Source organism: Genypterus blacodes, unplaced genomic scaffold, assembly GCF_046128005.1.
Source record: "Genypterus blacodes isolate CSIRO-AG114 ecotype Tasmania unplaced genomic scaffold, CSIRO-AGI_Gbla_v1 ptg000007l_1, whole genome shotgun sequence".
Classification (NCBI taxonomy): domain Eukaryota; kingdom Metazoa; phylum Chordata; class Actinopteri; order Ophidiiformes; family Ophidiidae; genus Genypterus; species Genypterus blacodes.
In genome coordinates, this window is record NW_027466821.1 from 1,208,784 (window position 1) to 1,219,817 (window position 11,034).

At 44.4% G+C, this 11,034-nt stretch overlaps 1 protein-coding gene across 1 annotated transcript; it reads left to right on the forward strand.

The window, feature by feature from the left end:
* The first annotated feature begins 1,140 nt into the window (after positions 1-1,140).
* Positions 1,141-10,971, forward strand: slc38a2 (solute carrier family 38 member 2). The gene is made up of 16 exons (XM_076150878.1): positions 1,141-1,478; positions 2,654-2,773; positions 2,928-3,009; positions 3,097-3,212; positions 4,752-4,825; positions 4,911-5,003; positions 5,407-5,482; positions 6,681-6,763; positions 6,912-6,970; positions 7,441-7,608; positions 7,697-7,776; positions 7,884-7,984; positions 8,447-8,571; positions 8,662-8,806; positions 8,981-9,078; positions 9,207-10,971. Exons 2-16 carry the CDS (start codon positions 2,655-2,657, stop codon positions 9,321-9,323), a joined length of 1,536 nt encoding a protein of 511 aa, XP_076006993.1. The 5' UTR covers positions 1,141-1,478; position 2,654; the 3' UTR covers positions 9,324-10,971.
* Positions 10,972-11,034: the final 63 nt, after the last annotated feature.

Consider the following 11,034-nt stretch of genomic DNA (forward strand, 5'->3'; position numbering starts at 1 on the left):
TGATTAAAATTTATTTTAAAGTATAGAGAAAAATGGGTTATTCTATCCTACCCCATAATTGGAGAGCAGGTGTGTGTGTGTGTTTGAACAGAGCTTTGGTGAACGCCATTCCCAGGAATTGCCTCCAAACCCACCAAATCATGCAGGTTGTAGTAGTGGAAGATAGGCCACGTGAATGAATGACATCATTGTGATTATATTAGCGCCACTTCAGGGACCTCTGTATTTTCTAAACCCTAACTACGACCCTGGTTACATCAGAGTTAGACATTTCTATGCGAGGCTCAAAAGTGATCAATTAACCCTTGTTGAAGTACGTCAAAGGTGCGTAGTTTCGGTAGTCTTGTGTCGCTGTGGTTGGGCCAGAGTTTCCATGTATGCATGCATGTAGCGTATGGATTTCTGTTTTCCCTCTACGTGTGATGGTTTCCTACTTTGTTTTCCCTCTGTAAGTGAACTGGAAACTCTAAATAGCCTGCATTAATGTGGATGAATGAATCTTATTTAAGTCATTTGGTTCTTTTGTTTGGTTGCATAATGGCACAGTGGCCCGATAGCCCAGTTGCCGCAGAGCAACAAGGTCCAGGGTTTGAAGCCCTGTGTCGGCCCTTTGCTTCTCTCTTTGTCTGGGCATGTTCTGGTATTCTTAAAGATCTTTATACTTTGTGGTTCTCTGTACTGACTTCATACAAGTCTTCATATAATTCTGTGATCCAGTAAGATTGCTATAATGGTTTTAATTATAATAAGGATGCAGAATATTCTTAAAATCACAGAGGGATTGAGAACATTATAACAACGTTGCTTTAGGAAATTACAGTGTCTGGAATGTAATGATGGCCTTCTTCTGCGATATCCCTGTAATATTACTATGACATTCCGTTAAAGATTTTCCATCCTAAGGTTATGAAATTGTCCTATGGGAGACCTGTGTGTGTGTGTGTGTGTGTGTGTGTGTGTGTTTCCATGGGGGAGACTCTGGGTCATTGTGCAGTGTTTGTACACAAACCCACGTCATCGTGCGTAAACCCGCCTCCTCGGATGGAAGCTCCTCCCCCTGCGCCTCCCACCCTTCCTCCATGACCCCTTCCACCCGACTTCAGGCTGATGCAATGCCGATCCATATAAAGGCAGAGTCCCCACCCCTCCTCTAGCAGAGAAGGCTTCATTCTTCCAACCCACCGCATCTTCGGTAGCTGGGTTCATTTCGATATACAAATCTCAATTTCTTTAGTCTTGCGTGTCGCTTGTAAGATTATTATTTGTATATTTTCTGCTACTTGAATCATCTGATCGTTTTGATCAGATTATTTCCGGCGGGATACACCTATATATTCTTTTTTTTCTTCCTCAAATTTCTTAATATATTGCATCGACAAGGAGCAGTTTGTCCACAGTAGGTTTTTGTGGAGAGAAGTGGTGAAAAGGATCTTCTGGACTGATTTCAACAGAAAGGATTTTACAAGCATCAGTCAAAGGTAAGAAGCCGGCATCTTGATTCTTTATCGACAGCCTGTCAGGAAAGCCCGTTGTATGTAGCACAAAGATAAACGATCTAAGTTGACATTTCTGCAAAACTATTTCACTCAATGTTCCCTGGTTATCTTTTATGTGGAATTCTCTTCTTTAATTTAAAGTAATTAGCGGTCTGGTCCGTCTCTCTGCTGACATTCCTGAGATGAATCACATATGTGGGGGTTTAACTGAAAGACTTAAATTTGTCCTTCACACGGGCCCAAAGCGTTATTTTCAGACCAGGTCAGCTTTCTTGTCTAAATAAATGAATGATGAGACAGTGTGTTTGTGTTCGTGTGTGTGTGTGTGTGAGATGCTGCAGTGCCGGCCGGGCTGATGGCACTGTTCTGAACGCAGAGCAGGAATGTCCCTGCCACACAATCAAACACAACCTGAATGACAGCATAACAGGAAAAAAACCTGGCAGAGATTTCAAAGGAATATAACAATAACATGTGTGTGAATCAAGAGCTCCGTGCGCAACGGCTTCAAGCCTCTGCGCAAAACAGGGAGCCGGGCCCATAAACGGAACAACACGTGCCATTGTTTCCATCTGAGGCAGCCATGGAAATAATGTCATTAAAAGGAACCCGGCTACGCCTTTTTGGCTCCACCGGCCTCCACATGTGCGCACAATACGATGAAGATACAAGCAGGGTGTCGGATTTTAAAGGCTCAACGTAAATCTAAAGCTTGTCTACCTATTCGCTTTCATAACAGTCTACATGATGTCCCATAGGAGTCAAAGCTGCTTAAACATTGTCAGTTGAACATTTTAATCGGACTTGTTCAGTGATTTTTCGCAGACTGAGGCTCAAAGTCTGTGATGCATACTGCGCCTTTTTTTGTCATTCCCAGTCTGTTAACTCGTCTGAGGTGATGTCGGTAGGACTCGGGATGCTGGTCCGGTAATTTTCCACTGTCGATGAGTCAAAATCCCCCCCGCCCCTCGGAAGTCACATGACCCGGGCGGCGTGCGCGGCTCCTCGCTGTAATATTGATTATTCTAAGACGTGAACGCGCACCGTTAGAAATAAGAGAACTGGTGTGACGCAGGAAGAAGAGATGCGCCAGCGAACACATAACAAACACTCACATGTGCTCTTTGTGTTTTTTTATTATTGTCTTAATCATCCAGTATGAAGCAGCCTGCTAAGACAGAAATGAGTCGGTTCAACATTTCGCCCGATGAGGACAGCAGCAGCTGCAACAGCAACGAGTACCCTTACCCGGATTGTCCCAAGAAGGTCCCACTGGGGTGAGGCTGCTCTCCAAAAATACTTTAGATTTATGCACAGAATAAGAAAAAGGATGTGCTGATAAAGATGCTCTCCCTGGGTCTCTGATTTGAACCCATTTCTCCACATTATTCCTCTATTTTTTAAACATGAATTTCTTTGTTTTGTTTAAAGGCAATACCCTGATTTGGAAGCAGAGAGTCAAAACTTCCTCCCTGAACACAACCTGGGCAAGAAGAAGTATGAGACGGAATATGTAAGGACTCCTCTCTAGCCTCTCTGACTCATTTATTTTCGTCTTTCTTTTGTTCAATCAATCAATATCCATGTCTTCCCTCCCCAGCACCAGGGCAATGCGTCCTTCGGCATGTCCGTCTTCAACCTGGGCAACGCCATCATGGGCAGCGGCATCCTGGGTCTCTCCTACGCCATGGCCAACACTGGAATCGCTCTGTTTGTGTAAGTGCCATTTGAATATTTTATGGAGGGATATTTTAGCAGCTCTTGCACGCCGTGTTTACCTTTTGATGCGAACCTGCGTTACTTAACATGTTAGGATTTGTAAGCGAGGATGTCGTGTTCCAATGTGTCCAAAAAAAGACAAATCATTCTCAATTTCAGAGTAGATTTAATGTCACCTATAGTTAATACATAAACTCGGGCTACTAGTGTGTTTGTACATGTGTGTGTGTGTTACAGTTTGTATTTTTTGGGTCCTTTTTTATATACGAAACACCATTTGCAGCAAAGTAGTCTCAGGTATCAGAGACAGTGTGTGTGGTTGCATAACACTGGTTAAGCTGAAGCAGGAGAAGGGCAGGTGTAGTTGTGTCTGTGTGCTCCAAGGTCGCACGGTGGTGATGTTCCTGCTCAGGGCAAGTAAACCCCCCTCCCTGACAGCGTGATTTCCAATCGACAGTGTGTGTTCCCCTCTGCAGCTGTTTGGCCCTGTGCTGCTGATTAGAAACGGGTCAGAAGTTTACAAAGGTGCAAAATCGTGGCGGCTGTTGAAGTACTCGCTGTCGTGTTTACTGTAGATAAAACAGCTGGAAAGGCCGAGTCAAAACAGCGCCTCCTCCTGTTCATTTTTTAGAAAACCTGCCTCAGAGGTAAGATGGCTCAGTTACAAAGGCTCAACCAGATGGCCGGGGTATGTCAGGTGACAGGCTGTATACAAACTCAGCCAGCAGCAGGAGAAGCAGCTTAGTTGAAGTAATCCTGCTGCATTTGGGCCGCAGTTACGTAAACCGTACTCTCACGGGAGATCGTGAATGGAGCAGAGCAAGTTAAAATCAGTAAAGTTGACTCTTTTTGTGTCGCCATCGCTTACAAGTACAAAAGCTAACTTTGCTCTGCTCAGAGCAAATTGACTTCCGGTGAAAGGCCACCCAAAGCATATATTTGTCAAGAGTCAAAGCATATAAAAAGCGATAAGACGGCAGTGATGTTGCAGCAGTCAAAGGCTCAAAGCGGCCGTGCGGGTCAACCTGCCCAGAGGAAACGCTGCATATTCCCGGCTCGGCTTTCACACGGCTTCAGATTAGTTTCCAACCAGGTCTAATAATACCCGGCGTATAGATCTGCTGGCACTGCAGCATCACAGAGCGTGAGGAAGATCCCGTGTAGGGGAAACTGAAGCTGCACCTGGGCCTGTAACCAGAAGTTTAGACTGCCGCTGTCGTTAAGGTCTTTGTTCATCCAAGACCAGCCAATAACGTGTGCCTTGGCATGCACATTGAGATTTCAGATGGTTCTTGAGGTGATTAGAAGGGCGAATGGATTTTTAGGACAGATGAAAGTAGAGGACTGGCCTTCATCTTGGTGAAATGTCAATATGCTTGTTTACTGCCATGGGGAAAATACATTTGTCATTGAAATGACCTAATAAGTCCCACTGGTGTTTAGCCCATGTAAAGGTAAAGCACCTGTACATTGATTGGGCTCAGTCTGATCAATTGAGTAAATACGACGGTAACAATCATTATTATTTCTTTGCAGTATTCTACTTGTGGCCGTGGCAATCTTCTCTCTGTACTCCGTGCATTTGCTACTGAAGACCGCCAATGAAGGAGGTGAGTCAAATACGGTCTGCCGCTCATGCGTGCTGCTTAAAAGGATGTAAAGGTGCTAAAACCCTCCTCTCTTTTCTCTTCAAAGGGGCGCTGGTTTACGAACAGCTCGGCTACAAGGCTTTCGGCATGCCAGGGAAACTGGCCGCCTCCATCTCCATCACCATGCAGAACATCGGAGGTAAGTTGGAGAAAGATAGATTTGCTCCGACGTTTTCAACTCCAGCTCCCAAAAAAACGTTGTATCTCAGGATTACGTAACTATAATTGAACTACTTTCCCGTAATTATCAACTTGGGTTTATTCCACAAGGGAAAGACTCTGAAAGTAGCTCTATGCCTAAAGGGGGGAGGGGGATGGAAGCACACTGCGTCAGTGTAGGAGATGGAAACCTGTTTGTGTGTTTTTGAAACAGCAGTCACCATTAAAAATGTGTCAAACGTTTCTTCCACGGAATGACTCGGCCTCTCACCAACGCCAGCGTTTATTTAACGCAGCTCCCGACGGGCTGCTTGTTTTTCCACGGGACTTGGATTTGCAGGGAAAGTATACTGACCCCTGCTTGTTTTCTTCCATCTTCACAGCCATGTCCAGCTACCTGTACATCGTCAAATATGAGCTCCCCATCGTCATCCAGTCCCTCGCAGGAGCCTCCAACGGGTGAGTGAAGACAATGAGACCATATGTCCCTTTACTCCTGTCTTAGAGGGATGTCAAAGATGTTACATTACATTACATTACATTACATTACGGTCATTTAGCAGACACTTTTATCCAAAGCGACTTACAATAAGTGCGTTACAGTCATCATACAGGCCCATACAGTCGGGGCCTATCGTGGGAAATTTGTATTGTGGGAGTCAATGTAGTCAAATTCCAAATAGCCACTTGTAATCTGTAGTCTATATACCAATTCTATACTATATTATATTTTCTGCACAAGAAAATAAGAAAATGGTTACTCAATCAACAATCAAAACAAAACCCAAACAAAAAGAAAATAATAGAGAAATACAAGACAAAAAACATTTTCAAATCCTAAAAAAGTACTTGTTTGTAAAATATGATAGGGGTGATGTAAGAGAACTGTGTGTGTCTGTAAGAGTGAATCTGTAAGCGGAAAACACAGAGCCAAGTCTCTTAATGTGAAGGGCTCTAGCAAGCACAATGGCTGATTGTTTTTTTTGTAGCATTGGAGAAGGTGAAGCAGTGAAGCAGTGTCTTTGTCCTGCTATCAGAAGAGAGGAGGGATGAGTGTTTAAAGGGACAGTGTTCTGTCTCTTCTCTCCCAAGAGCTTTTTTCTTTATGGAAGATGCGGATCGATGCAGAGTTAAGACAGAGCGTTAAGATGAGCTCGTTCCTCCAGTTTTGTGAAATGTGTTTCTGTGGGTGCGGGGCTGTCAGAGCCACGCTGGCACGTCTGAGCTGTTACTGCAGACAATGGGGACAAAAAGGCATTGACAGGGGTTTCTGGCAGCAGAGCGGCTCTCCAGCTTGGCTTGACTCCATAATGAATCTATGTGCAAGCTACTGTTACAGACACAAACATAGTGTAAAGACCGAAACCTAAGACAAAAGCAACAAAAAGACCTGGGAAACCCCACAACAATAAAACCTTATTTTCTTGGTTAAATTTCCTTAAATCTCTAGTAATTAAGTCAAAGATGCAGGAGGAAATCAGTATCAAATAATCAAATATAACAAACGCCAAAATGCCAAAATAACTCAAACTACAGTGCATCTGAAACCAAACTCGAACTAGACTGGCACCGTAGGTTTTGCACTTAGAATACAACTCAAATGTTCAATGTAGATGAATAATAAGTGAATTAACATTGCTGACATGTTGTGTTTCAGAGAATGGTACGCAAACGGAGATTATCTGGTGATAATGGTGACCATCCTCATCATCCTGCCGCTCTCACTACTCAGGAACCTCGGTATGTGTGTGTGTCAGTGTGTGTGTGTGTGTGTAGTGTTGAAATATGCACAAGGAAGTACAAATACATCCAATTATGAAACCTGTGTGTAAGATTGTAAGAAGTTCCATATAATAACAATAGCTCACTGTGACCTCCCCCCCCTCAGGTTACCTTGGTTACACCAGTGGGCTGTCCCTGTTGTGTATGGTGTTCTTCCTGATTGTGGTGAGCAAAACACACCTACATTCACACACTTGCACAGACACATACACACACACACACACAACCTTGTGTATTTCCTGTACATTCCATTGGAGTGTGAGCTTGCCTGTTAGGCCCGATGAGTCATGGAACAGGCAACAGTTTGTCTAATCCATGACTTTCCTGGCTTCCCAAACAGATGAATGCAACTCCTTTCCTGGGAAATGGAATAGAACACCATCCCAAAAATAGCAACAATAAAAGTGACGTTATTTCAGTGTTGATAAGTGGCGTCACATAATAGTCTAAATCTGTCTCCAATGCTTTAGTATTCTGGAACTTGAAGCCATAGACCCACACCCCCACCCCCCTACACACACACACACACACACACACACACACACACACACACACACACACACACACACTTAAAGCTTCTTTTACATAAGTGGATATCAGGTGTGAACTTATTAACACGTGGTGTGCGCCTTTAGGTGATAATCAAGAAGTTCCAGCTCTCGTGCCCTCTGCCGCTGCACATCGACGCTCTGAACGAGACTGTGGTCAAAATCCTGAACGCCACCGTGTCCCACGTCAACACCACCGCTGTTGACTACAGCACGGACGACTGCACGCCTAAATACTTTGTCTTCAACTGTCAGGTGAGACAGCCGGAGAATGGATGATTTCAGCCCTAGAAACATACACAGAAGACAGAAACTCCAATCTGACTCCTTTTGTTCATTTCAGACTGTGTATGCCGTTCCCATCCTGACCTTTGCCTTTGTGTGCCACCCTGCCATCCTGCCCATGTATGAAGAGCTGAAAGAGTGAGTATTCTTTGATATCATTGGTTCTTCTAAAGCTTTCTCATAGCTCTAGAGCTCATCTTACATGTGTCTAAATGTAACACCCGCCTCCCCTCTCGCCCAATCAGCCGCTCCCGCAGAAAGATGCAGGGCGTCGCCAACGTCTCCTTCCTGGCTATGTTCATCATGTACCTGCTGGCTGCCCTCTTCGGATATCTGACCTTCAACGGTGAGCATCACACACACACCGCTCAATGCTTCACTTGCCCAAACACAAGTTTTACAGAGTTCACATCTACATCAACATTTACAAAAAGTTCATCCAAGCAACACAAGGTTACAAATGGTCATTTACCTGAAAGGATTAACAAATGTGAGAATGAGCGGTCACACACAAGGCTTATGGGACATCTTATCCAAGTTCAAATCAAATATAGACCAATAACAACTCTGTAAGCTGAGGTCTGTTATGTAAGGGTGGGAAGGAACTGCACCTGACACTGCCGGGCAAAGAGTCAGTTTGTTTTGCAGTTTGTTTGTTGTGGCAGGAACATCACAGTGTGTGTAGAAGTGTTCCTGGAACATTGAAGTGCTGACGCAAAAAGGCATCATAGCAAACAAAGAGTTCATCATCCACCATTACTTGGCTGTTGCTTCGTAGCTGACGTTGTGGTGTTGTTTGTCCTTCCAGTGCATGTTGAGCCCGAGCTGCTGCACACTTACTCTAAGTACTACAAGCACGATGTGATCCTGCTGATCGTCCGCTTGGCCGTGCTGACTGCCGTCACCCTTACTGTCCCCGTGGTGCTTTTCCCCGTAAGTTTTGAAACCAAGTTGAAGTCAAGCTCAGGTCACCGTCACGTCAGCAGATTTAGTCAATTAATGCTTCTTTGCCATTCGCTGCAGATTCGTACGTCGGTGAACCACCTCATGTGCTCCTCTAAGGAGTTCAGCTGGATCCGCCACACTATCATCACTATGGTTCTGCTGGCTGGCACCAACGCCCTGGTTATCTTTGTCCCCACCATCAGGGACATCTTCGGCTTCATCGGTGAGTGGAGTGTGCAATGAGATACTCAATGAAGCAGGGGCAAAAAAGGCCCATTAGAGTCCATTGTTTCATTTATCAGAACACCTTGGCGTGTATTATTGACACGGAGACACTGAGGGACATGTACTTGTACTTTCTATGGCCAACTAAACGCCCATTTTTCCCCTTGCTCAGGTGCATCTGCTGCTACCATGCTCGTCTTCATCCTGCCCTCAGCTTTCTACATCAAACTGGTCAAGAAGGAGCCCATGAAGTCTGTGCAGAAGATTGGGGTGAGCATTTCATTAATACACCTCATGTCCAAAGGTTACGGGCCTCCGTCATGGCCACCGTTAATCTCACTCCCTCAGGATGAACGTCTCATGTAATCATTTCCATGTGTGTCCCCCCCCACTTCCAGGCCACCATCTTCCTCATATGCGGCTTCGTAGTCATGACCGGTAGCATGAGCCTCATCGTCCTCGACTGGATAAACAGCGGCTCCTGCGGTGCAGAGGTCCACACTGACGGACACTAGAGCCCCCGACTGACCTGCCGGCGCCTGCGGAGGGTTACGCCGTTGGATCGCCACGTCCGCACGACAAACAAAGTGACAGAAGAAGACAACACAAAGACTCACTCGATGCTCGGCTTTGACCCCTGAGCAACAGACCACCCCATTCTGAGAGAATGTATTCAACCTTTGTACAGTATGCTGTTAGGCCACAAGGATGGCATTTTACTTGTTTTTCGCTTTTTATTGTAAAGACTTTCATTGTTTGGTTTTGTTGCTTTTCGCTCGTTTTTACTTGTACATTTTTTTGTAGTTATGGTACAGCCGAGACACAAACTCGGAAGGTGCCTCCGAACAGGGACGACTTTTGAGTCGTAGAGCTCCAACTGCGGCATTACGCCAACTTTGAACCTTGCCGACCAAACTGACAAAGAGCCAGACTTAAAAGTGAATCCTCCTCAAGAGCGATGCAGTCCCTTCTGACTTTTGTTTTTTATTTTCATTTTTTACTTTGCCAAAAAATGCATTTGTAAGACACCTTTGTATATTGAAAAGCACTTAACTGTTCAGCACACAATCGTGAAAAAAACTTCAGAGGACTTCACAGGTGATGAGGCCTATTCAGTATTTGTACTAAGGGCGTTGTGACCTTGCTTATCATGTCAGCTTTACTTGTAAAAACCTATAGTGTAACTCTACAAAACCTGCCTTGTCAAACCCAACACTGAGAGCTGCAGATTAACTCACGAGAGGACTGTAAAAACTGCATTTACTCGTTATAACCTACTGAAAGATCTCGGAAAAGCGTTTGCAGCAACGACACTACTGCTTAGAGGGCAGGCGGCCGCGGAGCCCCCCATGTCCGCTTCCAACTTCCCTGCAAAAGGGAGGGAGAAGCTTAACTTTTTTCTTTATGGGAGAATACTTTGAATTTAACCACATGCAGTGGTTGTAATGTACCTGCTAAACTTGCAAAGAAAACACACAAAAAATCATGAAGTTCAGGCAAAGGGTGCCGACAACCAAACGAGTTAACGGAAAATCATGGTAAAGCATCTGTCACAGCTTAAGAGTGTTTTTACGTACGGTTTCCAAATGTTCCAGGTTAAGTTGTGAGCCTTTGCTTCCGCTAACTTATCACATCATGCAAACTGTTGTCCAACTACTATTTATGGAACATCATGAAGTCTATGTAATTTAATCTATTTTACTATATTTATATAATATTGTATGTATATATATGTATATATCTATTGAGTTCAACTGTATATACGCTTTGTTTTGTTTGGACTTTTTTGACTTTTAATGCATTGGAGCTGTTAAAACATCAAACCCCAAAGCTGCTGAATGTCACATTGATTTTGCTCCGATGCGTCGGAGCTTCAAACGTTCATCTCTGTTCTGACTTAATTCTTGTTCATTTTATGAAAACAGTGTTAAATGTGGGCTTTACCAACGCAGCAGCTGTTGTTCCATTTCCTTTTTCGCCCCTGAACACAACCCGAGATCAGCAAAATGTTATGTACACACATCTTGGTTGGAGAGCACGTCAGCCATCTCTTGACCTCAGGCGCAAAGAGGGCTTTGCCCACCAGTGTTACACTCTTGTTTCAATGAAACACTATGTATATCCTGTAATTACTGTCCAATTAAAATCAATGATAATCTCTGATGTGACCTGCAGGTGGATTGTTGTTTGTGTCTTGTCTCAGATTGGTTTGAGTTCTCAGGTCAT